The sequence below is a fragment of the Culex quinquefasciatus genome, chromosome 2 (genome assembly GCF_015732765.1).
Source record: "Culex quinquefasciatus strain JHB chromosome 2, VPISU_Cqui_1.0_pri_paternal, whole genome shotgun sequence".
Classification (NCBI taxonomy): Eukaryota; Metazoa; Arthropoda; class Insecta; order Diptera; family Culicidae; genus Culex; species Culex quinquefasciatus.
Window position 1 is genome coordinate 119,597,288 of NC_051862.1, and position 19,827 is coordinate 119,617,114.

The 19,827-nt window shown below is 37.6% G+C and overlaps 1 protein-coding gene across 8 annotated transcripts in view; it reads left to right on the forward strand.

Annotated features, from left to right (window-relative positions):
* Positions 1–578: 578 nt before the first annotated feature.
* The window catches only part of LOC6032489 (semaphorin-1A), a 90,112-nt gene continuing 70,863 nt past the window's right edge, over positions 579–19,827 (forward strand). For all 8 annotated transcript variants that reach the window (XM_038250115.1, XM_038250119.1, XM_038250113.1 and 5 more), the window contains exons 1-2: positions 579–695; positions 7,077–7,272. In XM_038250115.1, coding sequence (XP_038106043.1) covers positions 669–695; positions 7,077–7,272 — 223 coding nt within the window. In that variant the 5' untranslated portion in view covers positions 579–668. The remainder of the gene's footprint in view (positions 696–7,076; positions 7,273–19,827) is intronic.

A 19,827-nucleotide genomic window follows, 5' to 3' on the forward strand; every position in this document is an offset into this window, starting at 1 on the left:
GGCACTTGCAGCACGGCGGCGTACACATTTAATGGAGTGTTTATTGTCATTCCGGTTGGTATTTTTATTGGTCACGTCGTTACACTACCGAGGTGCGAGTGTGAGATGATGTGCCCCTTGGGGCTCAAATAATTTTGCTAAATGTAATTTTCTAGGATAAATTGATTCCAAAACTCATATCAACTAAACTCAAAAAATAACATTGTGATGCGAACTGAAAAAAAAGATTCACTTAGAACATCCCTGCTCAGCTGCTCCACAGATGGCACACTCCACCGTGATGAGCAATCTGCCAAATACACCCCGGAAAGAGATAAATTATGGTAATAATTCGCCTGTTTGGATCGCATTTACGCAATCAAGCGTTTCATTTGGGGAGAGGTCATAATTTGGTGGCCTGAGATAGAAGATGATACATCCCCTGGACGGAAACCGCATATGTTATGTTTGATTCGTTGGATCACCCCTCGTCGTCGGAGGATCATAACGAGATTATTCGTTATATCGCACGAGACAATTAGATGGGGCTCGGTCGGTCGAATTACTAAACGATTCTAATTATATTTCATTCTCTCTTCTTTCCCAGGAACATCGTGTACAATCTTAGCATATACGATCTGAGTGAGCAGACGCGGTTAGTGTGGTACTCTTCGGAGGATGACATCAAGATGTGCGTGATGAAAGGCAAAGACGAGGTAAGTTGCAATCAAACTCGTATTCAAGATATTCCGGGTCGTTACATCGAGGCGTCCTCCCTCAAGGCTGATCTTGTTCATTATAATTTCTAATACTTTCACTCACGTGGTGTGACGAAGACCTGTTAGGATTATGTTGAAAGCGACCACGAAATTGTGGAAAAAAAAAGATCGGTTCAAATGTTTTGGTCATGTAAAGTAAACATGAATATGTCCTTGAAATGACATCGCGACTTGGAAGGCACTCCGGCGGCTGAATAGTAGGCTAGAACTGTTCGGTTGACCAACTCTAACAACCGCTCAAAAATCAACAAACGCTTCTGCCTTCAAATGTTGAACCCATCTAAAATTCTTAACACGCCAAACTAACGACGGCCCCCATCACGTTCTAATCATCCACACAAACACTGACCTTTGTCGCGTTCTCAAACACCCATCATGGAATGAGAGCGAGCGCGCGTAATCTTTGTGCCGTTAGGCCAAATGGATATCTCCATTATGCAAATACGGCCACTGATTAATATGTAGGATTATTGTAACGACGATGCCTACCCTGGGCGGCCCGAGCCGTCATCAGTGGCACCCGGTCGATTGTTCCGCAAGTGTCAGTCTGTGCCGCCACCACACACCTTAAAACATTGCCTCCGGGAACGGCTTAGCCTCCTTCAAGTTTCACACACACACACTCAGCCAGCCAGCACCGGTAGTAGAGAAGCGAGAGCATTATGGAAATGTTGTTTCATCACGTAAAGTGCTCATTATGATTAGTACAAACCTGCAGGAGCTTTTACCGGTCTTTGCCACCCGACGACGGCGTTCCGTGAGTAGCTGGTTTAGTAGGGTGTGTGTGTGTGTGGGTTGGGTTGGTTTGGGTAGAGGTGGCAATTGCAAAGTACTTATTTGTTGCAATCATGAATAACGTATGAGGGCCATTCTGCTTCAGGATGGGTCTTCGTATGGAACGAGCGCGCGATCATTTGGAGCTATTTAAGATTTTGTTTTTAAATTAGAAAGGAAAATCTGGGAGAACTTTGGCATATTCTGTAGAAAGAAAATACACACTTGTATATAGCCGACTCGCTCTCTGTCGATACAGAAGTGGTCGTCGAGAGGGAAGAACTCCATCGAAATAGCAAAGGTTTATCGAGAAATCAGAAATCGACAACCTGACAGTCTGTACTCAAAAAGTTGGAAGTTGGAAATCTGATTGCACAGTCTAACAGAAATACATAACCTGACATAACTTTCTTATCTTTAAGCTATTGTCTCATAAACTAACTGTGGAAGTTCCCCGCAAACGAAGACATTTTCCATTGTAAGCTCGACAAAACAAGTCTCCATACAATATATGCAGCTGCCTAACAAAATATTCTAAAATCTGTATCTTAAAGACGGATTTTTTGACCAATTTGGTGTTTTCGGTAATGTTGTAAGTACAGAGCGGATCCGTAATTCAAATGAAACCAAACTTGCTGCTTGGAACGACTGATAGCCGTCAAAACACGAAATCACGGACTCGGGAAACGACGAACATCTACTATAGCGTATGAGTGCTTTTTAATTCAAAAACGTTCGAATTAGCGTATATTCGACGTAGTGAAATTCGAATTGATGAATCCGCTCTGTATTTTTTGGACATATAACTCGTTTTTTTTATTACTGTTACGCTGTTTTGACAATTTGACAGTGTTCTCAACTTTACGATTTTGAAATGATTCGTTTTTGATGTTAAATTAAATTTTCGATGAAAAATTACTTCACAAAAAATAATATATCATGCTCTGTTTTTATGTTGAAGCCATCACAAGATATTTTTTGTTGAAAACGAGACATTTTTATCTGTACAAGACATGACCAAGCTTGACCATCCCTGCAAATAAAGTTTTCGAAAAGATAAGATAATTTCCCGCAAATTTGCTTAAGAGCGAGTCCAGTTATTGGCATTTTGAGTTGAGTGTTCCATGCACATATCAACTCAATTCGACCTGGACTACCATCTCAGACAGAGAACGGAAATGTCTTCTAGAACTTATTTTTTTTCATGCAATTGTCAAAAAAATATCCAAATGCATCCGCTTTTCCTTAAGCTTTCACCGGGTTTCTTGTTTATTTACCTAATATTTCATTAATATTTAGCTTAAGCCTTACCAAATTAAAACAATAGCGATTATACGATGAATAGAGAGTGACGATTCTCGAGATTTTCAATTTCCCGGGAATCGAGAGTTGAATTTGGGTAATTCTCCGCCAACTCACACAGCAGTTGCCCCGACCCCTCTTCGATTTGCGTGAAACTTTGTCCTAAGGGGTAACTTTTGTCCCTGATCACGAATCCGAGGTCCGTTTTTTGATATCTCGTGACGGAGGGGCGGTACGACCCCTTCCATTTTTAACATGCGAAAAAGAGGTGTTTTTCAATAATTTGCAGCCTGAAACGGTGATGAGATAGAAATTTGGTGTCAAACGGACTTTTATTTAAAATTAGACGCCCGATTTGATCATTTGACTCAGAATTTATAAAAAACGTATTTTTCATCGAAAAAAAAACTAAAAAAGTTTTAAAAATTCTCCCATTTTCCGTTACTCGACTGTAAAAATTTTTGGAACATGTCATTTTATGGGAAATTTAATATACTTTTCGAATCTACATTGACCCAGAAGGGTCATTTTTTCATTCAGAACAAAATTTTTCATTTTAAAATTTCGTGTTTTTTGCAGGGTTATTTTTTTTGAGTGTAACAATGTTCTACAAAGTTGTAGAGCAGACAATTACAAAAATATTGATATATAGACATAAGGGGTTTGCTTCGGAATTCTGAGTACGCCATCAAATCGGGCGTCTAATTTTACATAAAAGTCCCTTTGACACCAAATTTCTATCTCATCACCGTTTCAGGCTGCAAATTATTGAAAAACACCTCTATTTTCGCATGTTCAAAAATGGAAGGGGTCGTACCGCCCCTCCGTCACGAGATATCAAAAAACGGACCTCGGATTCGTGATCAGGGACAAACGTTAGCCCTTAAAACAAAGTTTCACGCAAATCGAAGAGGGGTCGGGGCAACTTTTCCCGATTTCGTGTGAGTTGGTAGAGAATTAAAACATTTCGTAGAACATAGTACTACCATGAAAATTGTTTATGAATACTTTCATTTGTTGATTTCCTAAAGTTGAAAAACATTTTTTTAAATTTTTGGTTGATTTATAAAGAGTGAACATTAATAAGGCATTGTGACTGTTTTGAACTTTTCATTTATTGAAGGTCTTACGGTCCTACAATACACTGATTTACACATCTGTGGAGTGTTTGATTATAAAATAAAATATTCCCCCGGTGGCACGTACGGAACTCAATGGTTTAATTGGATTTGCAATCAAAATTCTTGATCAAACGAAACAAAAACTACCCCTAATCACCCTCGACTTGGGCAGGCATGGGCAGTGACCAGCCATTACGTGAAAGTCTTTTGCCTTCGATCCTATTGAGCTCTCATGTGTGTATGGGAGAAATTGATTATGATACAATCAATTCGATGTTACCAAACGAAACGAACGGAACGGAAGTGCTTCCGACTTCCGACGACGTTGATCTAATGTCCAACCGACGATGGTCACGACGTCACGAAGCGGAACCCAGAACCAAGAACTTGGACAGGCCAACAGGGGGAAGAGACTTTGTGTGAGATGCATATTAGATTACTTTTGCCTAATATATCTCGAGATGAAACACGAGATACTGTCATTTCCGAGAGTTGCCCTCCAGAATATGACCATTTGCCTATTTGTACCGAGCACTTCTTGCGTCAGTGAAGTACAGAACAGGGGTCGGGTCCAGAGGATGAGTGCTTTTCTGTATTGGCCTCTGACATGTTCAACGGTCAGTCGCCTGCCAGGAGAGTGGATGACGTGCTTCAGCTATTTGTCCACAAGTGCGGACCATCTCGTAACCATGTTACAGAATAATAACAATAATAACACATCGCATGTGTCAAGAAGTATGGAAAACGTCAGTACAGGGACGGCAGCAGCAGCAGCCGTCAGAAAGCTTGCTTGAAATGAGTACCTTCTCTGAAAGTAGACTTTGGTCACGATAGACGATTTGTTTCCTCCTGAGAAGGAAGGTTGCTTGAGAAGGGAGAGGGTGATATTTGCCCCCCCGTCATAATAGCATCAAACACACACTTGAACAGTTCTCAGGAGGCAGCTTTTGAGGATTTTTACTATCATTTCGAAGGTAATTGAATTATGTTTAAAATTCCATCAGTCGAGCAATATTTTTAAGAAGCCACTGCAGGCTTAGAACCTATTTGCATTGCAAAATGGGGTACTCGTAAGCATAGATTAGATAGTTTGATTATCAAAAAAAATACATTTACAGTTATCCCACAGATTCGGAACACCCACAAATTCGGAACACTTTTGTGGTAATTTGTCAATAGGATGCAAAATGCAACTTTTCTATTGATCCTACTATTTTTAGGACCTTTATTTGGACATTCTCTTGCTATTTCACTAGATAAAGTAGTACTTTTTAAACAAAAACCTGCCTTTCAAGACTGTTTTGTCCAGAGCAGCAAAACACACCCTCCAAATTGCATATTCCGTAATTGTGGGATGTTATTGTGCCTCCCACAATTGTGGAACACCTGAATTTAACTGATATTTTCACAAAAGAAAGTTATCAGACCATTCATAAAACATTACTAAGCATGAGTTTTATTGGTTTCAGAGTGTGAAGTCATTATTTTGTAAAAAATAAGTTCTCCGTTTCAATGTTTTTCTTTAAAAACTTGATATAAAACGTAAAAATATACAGCCGGTCTATATATCAATCGAAAGATCGCAAGAAAAGCTTTCACATGAAGGTAAAAACAAATCATTATGTTCAAATATCGATTTTCCATGATTTGTTGAACATTGACCGATCTGTAAACTGTTTCGAATATGAGGGATAACTGTACTATTGAATTTGTTCCCATTTGTTTTCTAATACAATCCAATACAATACAATCTAATATTTATTTTTCTAATACAAACTTCAACGATTAATAGCAACCCCTATAACTTAACCGGTTTGGAGCAATTTTTCTTGTCACCGTAATGCTCACACGAAGCGCCTGTCGTGATCGTCAATACGAAGCAACCATCAGTGAACGCACACGAAGTTGGAACGAACATGAACCGAGCTCGTCGCCCGACCCAAACCCGCGTGTTCTATTTCTTTCTCTCCTCGCTCGTGCGTTGCTGTGACAGCGATCATTTGAATGCAGTCATGGTGAAGGTGATCACATTTTTGTCTTTGCGTTACGCTCATTCGTTCATATGTAAACGAAAAAAGCAGAGTGTCAACATCAGATTGTCGTTTTGAAGGTGAACAAAGCACTCAGTCAATTGGTCATAAGACCTTATTGTGGGGTTTTATCCTTTTAATTAAAGTTAACCTTTTTGCTCTAAAAAAATGGTGTTTATTTTATTCTGATCCAGTTGGTTTCTATGTGAAAAATACTATCTGATATGTTTCGAATCTCCAAATTTGAAGCTACTGTTATCTCGTTAAAATTTAAATACATTAAATTTAAGCAAATTCACGATTTCTTCATATTTAAACTAAAGAACCATATGAATGGCGAAGCCCCAAGCATTTTTTTAAACACCAACGCACCAAAAAGGTGTCCACTATTGTTTTATGTAAATGTTTTTCGCAATTTCGCTTCGTCACTAAGCTCACTTTTTGTGCATCGCCACGTTTCCCGAAATTCCGCAGAGCTCTTTTTCTCTCTTTCATTTTTTTATCGCCAACCCGGCCACACAATTTGCATAAAATGTTTTTTCCGGCATTAAACTTTGCCAAAGTGCCATCAGTCAGATTTCTCAGCTGCTTCATTAAACCCTTTCCCACATTTTCACATCAGCTAAATTAATGGCAAATGCTTATTCAGCGGTTATTCCCCTCTCCCTCCCCCCATCACTGTCCTCCTGTCATCCTTTTCGAAACACCCTCGTCACGGTGTGTGTTGTGGCACACTTTTCTCTCTTGAAAATGGCAAAATAAATTTGGATTATGGCCCACCGACCGCTGGACGTCCTCTTTTTCAGCACTTTCCACGCGGGAAAAATCCTCGAGAGAGAGAGAGAGTGAAAAGGATTCGAAAGGATCAGGGTCCAAAAACAGAAACGCAAAACAATATTTTAAAATGAGAGGTGCAAGAAAAAAGTGGAAAAACTTTCCGCCCGACCAGTTTCTACATAAGCAGAAAAATATCAATTTTTCAGCATTATTTATTTTTAATTACCTGGGTTTTCGCTTTGCTCATAAATTTATTCATGATTTTTCCTCTCTTGCTCACTTTTTTCTTCTATTTTTTTTTTTCCTCTCCGCAGGATCTCTGCCAGAATTATATCCGCGTGTTGGCACTGCCAACGCCCGGAACGCTGCTCGGCTGCGGCACCAATGCATTCCGGCCGCTGTGCCGGGTGTACGGCATCAACGGCAACAGCTACTCCGTCGAGTCGGAAAAACCGGGCCAAGCCGTCTGCCCGTACGATCCGGCCCACAACTCGACCGCGGTCTATGTCGGTAAGTGTTTTGCTCGATTTCCAAAATATGTTTCGGGACTTTTAAAAGCTAAAACGTGTATAAAATTTGATTCATTTTTAAAGGACATTAAAATAATAACATATATTTCCTGAAAATAAAACTTCAACGGTTAATTTTTCGTGTAGAAAAATGAATAAAATAAAATTATGCCTAATATTAACAGTTTTGAAATGGGTTTTTTACTAACCTTAAAAGAACTATTTCATTAATTTACATAGTTTTTATAAAAAAAAAATCAGAAACCAAATTTAAGAAATTTTTTATTATTCATCCTCAGATCATACTATTTCTGATGCACACTTTATATTATGTAGATCAGTCCCAAATCGATGTGTTTCCATTTTCCACCATCGACTAGAGTTCAAACGCAAATCAAACCCCTTCCACGAAAGCTTTTGTGAGCAGCGGATCCTTGAATCCTTTGATCTATATGCTGCTGCTGCTGTTGCTTCACAGAAAACAGCAACTCCCAACGAGATAGAGCTTTGCTCTTCTCTGCCCAACCTTATACATAAAACCTGCGAACTTGGAACAAATGGAGCGTGTAACCGAAACTCGTTCGATTTCCTGGCCTGCCCTCTCAAAACCTCCGGCTCAGGTTGTGCAGAAAAGTTGTTTTTTTTCCTTCTTCCTTTTTTTCTCCCAGTTCTCAGGTTTGTCCGTTTTTCCACAAAATTTGATCTGGTGCTTTATCGCTTGGGGGCTTTTGCTTCTGATGCTGCTACTGTTTGGCAAACTGGTTGAATACATTGTTCCGGAGAGGTTGATTCATCGACTTGATCTGGACCCCCCTACAGGACGAATCAAAAACCTGCCCAGTGTAAGGTTAGGGTCGGTTAAGGTGGCACGGTTGAGTGGAAAACGACACAACTGCTAAACTGATAGGTTTCGTTCTCTCTCTCTCTCTCTCTGGTCAACCGGAAATAATCATATTATTGCAAATCCTGCTCAGAACCCGCATCATGTTTGTGTAAGATTCATCAGTCGATTATAAAACCTGTAAGGGGGTTGCTGTGCCATTCACAGAAAGTTGTTTCTTTTAATTTATAATTAAGATTAATATTTGTAAAAATCAATCTTTTTGCATACGTTTGTGCAGACAGAAGTGCTTATTTTGTTATTTGAGAAATTCTCCGAATCTTTTTTATTTGTTAGCTAAATATTTTTTTCAGTGTTTTCTAACTGGTAAAGTTTGTCTCAAGATTACACTGACCTACAAAAAATGTCAAAAATGACTCAATTCGAGGGGAAGCATGAAGTTTGAAATCCCCAGAAACACGTACACCTTGAATTTTTCAAAAATATTGAGACAGGGCCGAAAGGTTTTTCTCCAAAGCGCGATTCGTCGCTCTTGCATACAACCAAAAAATGTCATGCAATATGTGGAACAGCACTAACTCTCCATAAAAACTTTGGAGAAATCCAATTTAAAAAAATATATATAAAGTTAAAATGTTGCCTTAAAAAGTTTAAAAATATCGGATTAATTGCATTTTGAATTAAATTTGTTGCTCGAATCGTCAGTTTTCACATTTTATATGAAATTTGTTCTGCTGAAAATGCATATGAATTTGAATATTGCTTTCGAATTTTGTTAAAAGAAATAATAGAAAGTGTATTATTTAGAAACTTTTAAATATACAAAATTTTCTTGTAGTGAAAAACAGTTAAAAAAACGAAAATGCTGTCCGTTTTCCGATTCGAACTCATTTCCATTTAGAAAACCATTACACTTTGAGAAGATTTAAAAATAATTAAATAATTCACAATTTCTTAATTAAGGATTACTAACTTTTTAAACCTTCCAAAAATGAATGAATACCAGCGATGGAATAATCATCATCAAAAGAAAATCATTGGATGTTCATCAAGAGAAAAATCCGAAAGGAGCATGCTCTCCTCTCTCGCACACAAAAGATCGTTAAAAAGAATCTAAAAAAAACATCATCTTGATTGTTCGGCGGAACGTCTTTTTCACTAAAACACTTGCAAGTACACGTCGGAAATTGACCTGTCACATTTTGTAGATGGGCAATGTGTGTAAACAAAGTGAAAAAATAATTGTAAGTGGTGCTGACAAGGAAATTTATAAAAATCTTCAGCAGATTGATTTTCTGGGAGAATTCCGGGAGCGATTTTCTTTTGCGTGATTTGCCTCCTCTCTCTTTCGCGGGTGAAAAAAGTTCGCAAGCGAAATTGATTGATTTGCGATTATTCCATCCTGATGAATACAAAACCATCCTAAACCACGTGGACACTTTTTTGGAAATCTCAACCTCCCTTCTCCCCTTTCAGCTGCTCATACAAAAAAAACTTTTTTGTATGGAGCGCGAACAACCGCCGACCCTACCCTACTGAATTTACAACAACATCAACAATGTTAAAATGTCAAAATCTGATCTGAATATTTTTACTCTTGATGATTTTTAACACAAATTTTGCATTTTTTTTATTTTTATTGTACCGAAATTAAAACATGCCAAACTCAAACGATTCTAGAACCGGAATAAAACTGTATGAGCTAATTGAATTGGGGAAAGTGGGGCAAGTGTGACAAACTAAGCAATTACTCGCTAGAGCCCATTACAAACGTACGAAACCTGTCGGATTTTTTGATTATCATCTTATGACTAAGACTTTGATTAAACAAGTTTCTTAAATATCCGTTTTTCACCATAAAGAAATATTTTAAAATTATTAATTTTCAGTACGTCCTACTCAACTAGTGGGGCAAGATGAACAACCCGTTGGGGCAAAAGGAACAATGTATGAAACACCATGTTAATTTGCTAACAATTGAACTGTTATCAATTGTCTGGGTCTCGTGGCGCAGGGGTAGCGGCTTCGGCTGCCGATCCCGATGATGCTATGAGACGCGGGTTCGATTCCCGCCTTATCCACTGAGCTTCTATCGGATGGTGAAGTAAAACGTCGGTCCCGGTTTCTCCTGTCTCGTCAGAGGCGCTGGAGCAGAAATCCCACGTTAGAGGAAGGCCATGCCCCGGGGGGCGTAGTGCCAATAGTTTCGTTTTTGAACTGTTATCACTTAGACACATCAGATTAGAATGTGTTTGAATCCTTTCTTTAATTTTTAGAGGCAATAATAATATTTTACTAATAATTTGATCGATCTTTCAAAAAAAAAATATTTTGGAAATAGATGCTCAATTTTTAAAATATCACTATTAGGATGTGACAAAATGACTTTTTTGCAATTCCACTGTGAAACCGTCAACTTTTCCTGTCCTTCTGGAGAAACGAAACGGCCTACTTTTCCCTATCGAAAATAACAGAATGGAAAATTAATACCTTTCACTAAAATGGGTGCTGAAAAGTTGAACTTTTCAACACTTGTATCGAAAAGTAACATTTTTCAATTTTTTTTTTGTTTTGAACGATGAATTTACTAAACACATGAATGTTTGTCATAAAATTCCATTAAAGAAGCGTTTTTCAGAATTGCAAAAAATGTTGTAAGTAACTCAGAACTCGTCGTATTTATCCAACTCGGTAAACCTCGTAATGTACAACTCGTGCTGAAAAAATCTTCTTTTTGCAACTTGTTGCATAAACTACTATTTGGCGGGCATTCAGGGGCTGGTTCCGGTGGGCGTACTGAGCCCAAATCCCAAATATGAGCTTGATTGGACGTAACAGGAGCTGGCGCTTCGTCCTTCAATTTTAAATGGGATTTAACACGTAAAACGTTTCTTAATCCACCCTTAGGGGGTTGGTGCCTTCCTCAAATTTAAAGGGTGCTATCCAAAATAGACAAAAAAGGGCGGTGTTTTATCGATTTGATTCATTATTCATACCACTAGATTGGGTAGTCAGATCTTCATGTTGCAGGGCACTTATGTGCTTACAACTTATGATAGGGTAGTCAGACCTCCAATCCAATTCGTGCTCGTTAGAAAGGTCTTTTAATTACCTATCCAAAGATAGGTCGCATGATATATTTGGACAACGTTTTCATCAAAATATCTGAGCTCTGGTCTCCAAAAAGTGTAGGGGAGAGTGGGGAGACTTGATCCCCTTTTTTTGTATCGCACATAACTCTGTCAATTTCTCACAAAACTATGATCTTTTTGCATGAATTGAAAGCTTAAACATTCAACTATGTTTGGCTAATAAGGGTATTTCATCAGATAAACTCTTCGAATAATGCCAAGCTTTTTAAAAAAATATTTCAAACCGGCATTTTCAAAATGCTGGGGGTGATTTGATCCCCCTTTCAACATTTTGAAGAAATCTTAAGCAAAATGTTTCTTATTCATCCAAACTTTTAATTTTCTATAAGATACAGCAATTTCACATTAAACTTGTACGTTTGTGTGCAAAATATAACAAGTTTAGCATGTAAAATATTTAAGAACCAAATTTTTTTTTTTCAGACGAAAATTGAGCATGTTTACAAAAGCTGGTAATTTTGGTTTACAAAACTTTTGAAAAATGGTTCAAACTGCAGTTAGTTATGTACAACTATACTAAAGGAAACTATGTACGAAAACCCAGCCAAATTATTTAATCTTGAGGCTGATTCCAGTGACTGTAAAAATGCAGGGATCAAGTCTCCCTAAACGCACTTTTTTAAACAATTGATTGTAAAAATAGTATGACGATAAATTTAACGTCAAATGCGTAAGGGTTTTGGAGTTGATATGTTTATCAAACAATTCATGTATAAAAAAATATTTTTTTGAATAATTTTTGAGTGTTTTCTATACTTATTAAAACAAAGAAAAAAGATCTCTTGAAAGTTTTTTGCAGCACTTCTTAGAAAAATGTGTGTAACTCAATCCAAACATTTTTTAATTTTTTACTTTGTTTTCTACAATGAGTTTTAGTCAATTTCGCACAACTTTCTAGAACAAAGCTAATTGTTTTACCCACATGCTGACGAGATACAGGCTTGGGATCAAGTCTCCCGGGGATCAAGTCTCCCCACTCTCCCCTATAAATAACATATAAGTGCTTATAACTTTTGATGGGGTTGCCAGATCTTCGATGTTTTGAACGCGTTGGAAAGGTCATTTGATTACCTATCCAACGACAGGTCACATGATAGCTCCGCACATCGTTTTTATCGAAATATCTGAGATCCGGCCTCCAAAGAGTGCATTAATAACACTTAAGTGCTAATAACTTTTTATAGGGTTATCAGATCTTTAGTTTTTGGACTCGTTAGAAAGGTCTTTCAAATACCTTTCTAAAAATGTATAGCATAACGGCCTTTCTTACAAAAACCACCCTTTTTACAATCTTGCAAACTTTAGTCAAAATCGTTTTTTTAGCATAACTTTTGAAGTACTTTACTAAACATAATGGTATGAAAATATGGCCTATGGGACCTGTAGACGGATCTAAAAACACAGATCCGGACAAAATCGGTCAAGCCAGTTTCGAGAAAAGTGAGTGAGAAAAAAAATCTACGTCCATCCACACACACAGACATTTGCTCAGAATTTGATTCTGAGTCGATAGGTATACGTGAAGGTGGGCCTATTTAAGAAGTTCAGTTTTCGAGTGATTTTATAGCCTTTCCTCAGTGAGGTGAGGAAGGCAAAAAAGATTTTTTCAAAAATGACAATTTTGTGGTTATGTGGTAGTAGATTTAATTTCAACCCATTTAAAATTTATTTAACTTGGACCGCATTGTGGTTCGAAAATTTTGAACCACTCCAATAAATATACATGAAGGTGGTAGGAAAAGAATCTTGCCCTAAATTTAAACATTCAGCTGCTTTCACATGCTTCCAACATCCAGCTCAAATATTTTACAATAATCTTATTTATCAACAAACTTGATTCCCTTCACCCTTCTTTTTTTAGTATCCGGTGATGGTGGTTGGTGCATTTCTCCAAGCTGCATTATGCAACGCCACTGTAACAACGTCTTACACCCTCAACGCACACACACACACACACATGGTGGCAGTAGTTTTTATTGTCATAAATCATGTGCAGCAGTAGCATCGTTGTCGTCCTTTCTTTGCAAACAGCAGCTGGACTAGCGGGAAACTAACGGGAAAATGCCATCACCCACACACACACACACACACATGATGCACGTCCGAGCGGGCAAGTTTATCTCGTTACTCAAGGAATGATCCATTTTTCGTGAAGGAGCCACTTCATGACAGATGCTTCCTGGCATTATTTGAAGATTATGTCACACGAGCTGGGTTTTGGCTTTTCTTTGGTGGGGTGTTAAATTATTCAAAGCAAGTGGCAGGATCTGTGTGAGCTTTTGGGAGTGATTTTGACACCAAGGAATGTTTAAGCTTAATTTCGAATGCAACAAAACTTCATCTGAACAAAGATAGCATTCTAGAGAATTTCAACTACCTTTATTTCCATGTTCAATATCCATAATCAACTTGATATAAAGAAACGCATTAGTCCCCCACTCCCTTCAACAAATGGCATTCCAGGTTCGCTGCTCAGGACCAAGCATCGAAAACGCAAAAGGAAATAGTTTCGGAATTGTATTCTAAAATAATAACAGAATGCCAGCGGCGGCAAAGTTGACAACAAATTCCAAATTCCAGTCCCCGGACACATTATTATGTATACAGCTATAGCACAGAGTCCGCACAAGTGTGCAAGTTATGCAGGGTGAGATCTGGAGGGGGGAAATGTTTTCCAAGAAAATTATGAGTTTTCTTCGTGTATTTGCCCTCCCGAAGAAGACGGCGACGACCGGTGCTTTCATTTCTGCATTTTTGTGTCATGTCGCAGTGGTTTTGAGGTGAATTCATGGCAGCAAGACCCGACCCTCCTCCCCCACACACAATCTACATTTGCTTCCGGTGAATCCAATAAGCATTTATCGATTGCGTTTTACTGGAAATCGTTTTACTGAATTGCTCTGTTTGAAGCCTTTTATTCAAATCGATTAGCTTTTTTTACACAACCTGGCGAAAAGTTTAACAATACCAAACTCGAATTGATTCGAATGAATTTCGATAATAAAAAGCCAACTTTCCCACAAACGGAATCAGAGTGGAAATCCGGCCAAACAAGACCAATTGCCGAAACCATCAATTTGTTAAATAAAACAAAACCAGCAGCAGTAATTTCCTTCGCCACAGGCCGTCGCACTATTATTGGCAAGAAACACAATTGTATACATAACTCTCTTCATCTTCTTCTTTTTCTGCCGGCAAATCGAACGAATTGAACGAAGAAACGATCGGGCCTATTGCTTTTCTTGTGTTCCTGAAAGGAGGAGGTCGGAGCTGTGTAATCGTGTGGGCCCAGATGGAAAATCATTTCGTGTTTGGCAATGAATCGATGCGAACTCAATTTTCCGAAACCACAAAAGGGACCCAGCAGCAGACTGAAAGTTGTGACGACGTTCGGGTTGCTTTTCTTATTTGAGAAGATTTTTTATTTTAATTTTCAGAATGGTCATCGGCCACCAAATTAGGACCTTTTGATGGGTAAGGCTTAAATTTAAACATGTGAAAGTAGTGGTATTTAAAATATCAGAGAATTTCACTTATTTCGCTTAAAGACGATGATATAAGCGGATTGAACCCTGGATTTCGTCAAGTTTATTTGATGATTTGTCGTATCCTTGAAATTGACAGCTAATGAGATTAAAAACAACTCTACCTTAACAAATCATCAACACCATGACAACCATCCCATCTCCATCGCGCAAGAGAGCAATTCTCTACCGAAACCGGAAATGGATTTTATTTATATTTTTTTATTTGGCTCAAACTTTGTGACCATAGAAGCCTTTTTGTGTCATTGGTTCACCCATACAAGTCTCCATACAATTTTGGCTATTGTCCATACAAAAATGGTACGTAAATATTCAAACAGCTGTAACTTTTGAGTGAATTTTCTGATCAATTTGGTGTCTTCGGTAAAGTTGTAGGTATTGTTGAGGACCATTGTGAAAAAAATAGGTACACGGAAAAAAATTGCAGATTTTTTAATCAACTTTTTTTCACAAAAACTCAATTTCCTAAAATAGAGAAACATGGTCAAAAAATCTGCCACCGAGTTATGAATTTTTGAAAAAAGTGATTTTTCGAAAAAATCGAAATTTTATGCAGTAACAAATTTGACGTAATTTTTTAATGTAAAAATAAATATCCAGTTTTTTGATAAAGGGCTCTGTTTTCAAGATAAAGTCACCTAAAGTTTGATTTTAGCGAAATATTTGCAGTTTTTCGATTTAAAAAAAAATTTAATTTTTTTTTTCAATTTCTGAAAATATTTATTTTGGAAAGGTTAGAAAATTTGCTATGAAATTGTCTAAGAGACATTGAAGATTGGACCTCGGGTTGCTGAGATACAGCCGAAAATTGAAGTCTCACCCAAACAGCCCACCATTTTCTAATGTCGATATCTCAGCAACTAATTGTCCGATTTTCAATGTTTAAACATGAAACATTCTTGAAATGTTCCGATCTTTTTGAAAGAAATATTTTGATTTTTTTTTAATCGAGAAATTTTTGAAGGACCAAGCACTGAATATTAAGCCCATTTAAAATGCTAGTCTTGATTTAAAAATTATTTTTTTTCGAAAAGATCGGAAAATTTCACGAATGTTTCATGTTTTAACATTGGAAATCGGACCATTAGTTGCTGAGATATCGACATTAGAAAATAGTGGGCTATTTGGGTGAGACTTCGAAAACTTCAATTTTCCTGTTTCTATTTCTTTAAGCCGCTGTATCTACAACCAGAGGTTCAATCTTCAATGACTCTTAGACAATTTTGAAGCAAATCTTCAAAACAAAAAAATTAGATATGGTCATTCATGGTCACTATTTTTAAAAATCAGAAAACTACAAAGATCTTTCGGTGGATATATATTGAAAACGGAGCCCTTTATCAAAAATCTGTAAAATACTTTTCGTTTGTAAATTAAATTTTACATAAAAAATTGAGGTAAATTTTTTTTGGTATAATATTTCGATTTTTTTACAAAAATCACTTTTTTTCAAAAACTCATAACTCGGCGGCAGAATTTTTTATCATGTTTCTCTATAGCCCAAAAGTTACGGGTTTTTGTGACCTGAAACATATCCATTCCATAACATCCATATCCATAAACATTCTCCAAAACTTTATATTGACAAACTTTACACCCTTTGATTTTTACATTGTTTGCTATATTTTAGTAGAATAAAGAAAAGTGCTAACTTCTGTGTTATAGGGTTCGAGGGACGTTACGGTTTTTAGAAAAAAAATGTATCGGAAATGCACAAAATTTTTGAAAACATTTGAGTTTTTCGAGACAAGATTTGTCTGATCACGCGTTCCGTCGGAAGGGGAAGTAAATGTTGGCCCGGTCTAACCTAGAGGTTAGATCGTAAGCTCAGTACAGGTGTAGGAGTCGTCTCCCTGGGTCCTGTCTCGGTGGAGTCGCTGTTACACAATCCAAAGGTCGTCAGTTCGATTTTTTTTATTTATTGAAAAGTTTCCAAAAGTTTTTTTTTTTTGGAAATTTTGACAAAGTGCACAGTTGTTGAATTATAGCTTGATTGAATTACACAACATGACATTTTTGAAGTTGATGTCAGTTAACGCCTCAGTTTCAACAAGGTATGATAGATTTGGGATCCCTGAACACGCTACAATCAACTGAATTGAATTTTAGTGAATTCACTGCACATAAATAAAATTGTAAATTTGGGTATTTGGGTTTGGGGCCAATTTTTCGAAAAAAAATGCCATACTTTGAAGGTCTGTACCGCGCTTCAGGGTGCTGAAAATAAACGCTTTAGTGGCAAAAATGCCTCAAAAGCTGTTATTTTTGAAAAAAATAATCATTTTTTATGGGTTAATTTCCATTTCAAATTCAAATGCAAAGCGCCAGTTCCTGTCCAATCAGGCTCATATTTGGGATTTAGGCTCAGTATGTCCACCGGAACAAACCCCGTAATGCCCGCCAAAAAGTCATTTTTGTTACATCCTGATATATATAAAAAAAAATAATTGTCTACTCTACAACTTTGTGGAACAATGCTTTACTAGAAATAACCCTGCAAAGTTAAAAAAAACACGAAATTTTAAAATGAAAAATGTTGTTCTAAAAATATCCATTTAGGTTATTGCAGCTTCGAAATGTATATTAAATTTCCCATAAAATTACCATTTCAGGCTGCAAAAAACACGTATTTAGAAGTGATGGAAGAGAATGATCAATATTCAAAGTCTGATACACATTATACTTTGCCATAATTTCGCTGCCGGCCAGTGTTTATTTTATCTGGAAATGTGATTTAAAAATGAGAAAAGTTTTTAAAAGCGAATGAAGGAATAGAACACAATTTTACTCTTCTGCTACTTTGCTTCACTTTTTTCTTCACTACTCAACCAGAAATGGGAATAAAGAGAGAAAAAGGATAATAACTTTCTCCACACCCTCTCCAGTAGGCAGTGTGGCAAACAACGATTTTCGTTTGGAGAAATCACAAGAAATTGCTTAACCAAGAAACGATTTTCTTCCACTTTTTCCTCCCACGTGCTACTCCTTGCTGCTAATCGATAGAGTGGGTTCCAGCCGGTTGAAACGACATGTCCTTTTCCTAAGTGGATCTCATTCCGATTGGAAACAAAATTTATTCCCCAATATTGTTGTGGTTCTCGAGTGCTTTTGTCTCCGGGGGATATTATTACCCAATAACAATGACCTCCCATCCTTAATGGGGGGCTCTCTGTTCGTTCGTAGGTTGGTTCGTTGTGTGTGTGTATTAATAATTGTATTAATTTCTCTTCTTCTGATTTTAACAATGGCTCGGTGGGCTCATCCCAGAGAGTGCGGGGATTTCATCTGTAAATGACAAGATATCCTTTCAGCTTCGGTGACGACGTCGCCCCGTGGACCGGCAAATCCGTTCGTTAACTTGGCTTACCGGTTTGTTCGTTATACTTTTTTTTTTTTGCTTTGGCTTCTCCACCAAACAAAACCGGCGAGATTCTTTCACATTTATCGTGGTGTGTCCCCCGGACTAATGAACGACCACGACCACGACCGGCCGGGGAAAAGCGAAAGTGCAGAGTGATGATAACCATTTTCTATGTTTTTTTGCTGCTGTTACTGCTGCTTCGGAAGCATTTTCCATCCACCTTCGTTAGGGTGATGTAGGAAAACTGATCACGTAAATTTATTCAATTTGACTTAGAATCTTAAGTTACATCATTCGAGATTTGCCATTAGTTATCAACTAGTTTAAAGTTATGAAAAATCTTTTTTCCGTTCCACCCTTATTGCACCACCGACTTCCAACGGGAGCCAACTTTAGAAGGTAGGCGTTACTGATGGCTGCTTCTGCTACTGCCGGTTGGTGGCGGTGGCCACAAAGTAAGGGGGAAAAAAGATCTACCGCCAGAATCGCCAGCAACGTCGTTCCAGGTGAATGACTGACAAAGGCACAAAACCGTCGTCCATCTCAGGCTCAAGCGCTAAGTGCTGAGAGGACAGGACAGGACGTTGGATCGCTCTATTCTGCTGTACAAAGCGATCCGAGGTGGTAACACGCAGCATAGGAGATGAGAGTGGAAAAAACGTTTCTTTTAACCTTCAACTTAATCTCGTAGCCACACAGAGATAACGTGCGAGGGAGGAAGTATCAATATAAATGATCTCTTGTTTCTGTAATCAACAGAGAAAACCGTGTTTCAAAATCGCACTTCATTTATCTTAAAATATGAACCGTCATTTTGTTTCTTATTTTTAAAAAGATTAAAACAAATATTACTTTATCCTTAATGCACAGTGTTCGGAATGGCAAAATCAAGTGGAATAAATTGATAACTCCTTTATTTGACGTCCTAGCCAAATGGTATCTTCGGAAGAGTTGTTGTACTTGATAAGGGCTATCTTTTGAAGTTATTGCCATACAGGGTGACGACCTTCCAGGGTGTCAACCAAAAACTAACTCTGTTGGATGACGTTGTAGGCCTTTGGTGTCTTCGGCAAAGTTGTAGGAGAGAAAATTTCATGAAAGTTTGTCGAAGGCACAAAATTTGTAGCTCTTAATCTACTCGAGATATACGCCATTTTTGCAAAAAAAAAGCACTTTTTTGGTGATAACTCAAAATGTTAGCATTTTAGCGGCCTACTATGTTGTGAAGAGTTGTTTATGACATAAAATTACACATCTTTGCCAAAGACAGCAACATGTTTTGAGCCTTTATTGAAGAGTTATAACCATTTTTATGTGATTTTGAGCCTTTTTTCAAGTTGCTGTGTTTTCAAAATGGCGCATTTTGGCGCAAAACCGAACAATGCACCTGAAAGTAAACACTTTCAACTACATTTCCTGAAAATATATCCGTGTCTATCCGTGTCTATTTTTAGATATCTCGATTTAAATTTGACGGTTTTTAATCAATTTATAAATAAATGTTAATCGAAATCGAAATTTCTCCTCTACAACTTTGCCGAAGACACCAAAGGCCTACAACGTCATCCAACAGAGTTAGTTTTTGGTTGACACCCTGGAAGGTCGTCACCCTGTATGGCAATAACTTCAAAAGATAGCCCTTATCAAGTACAACAAC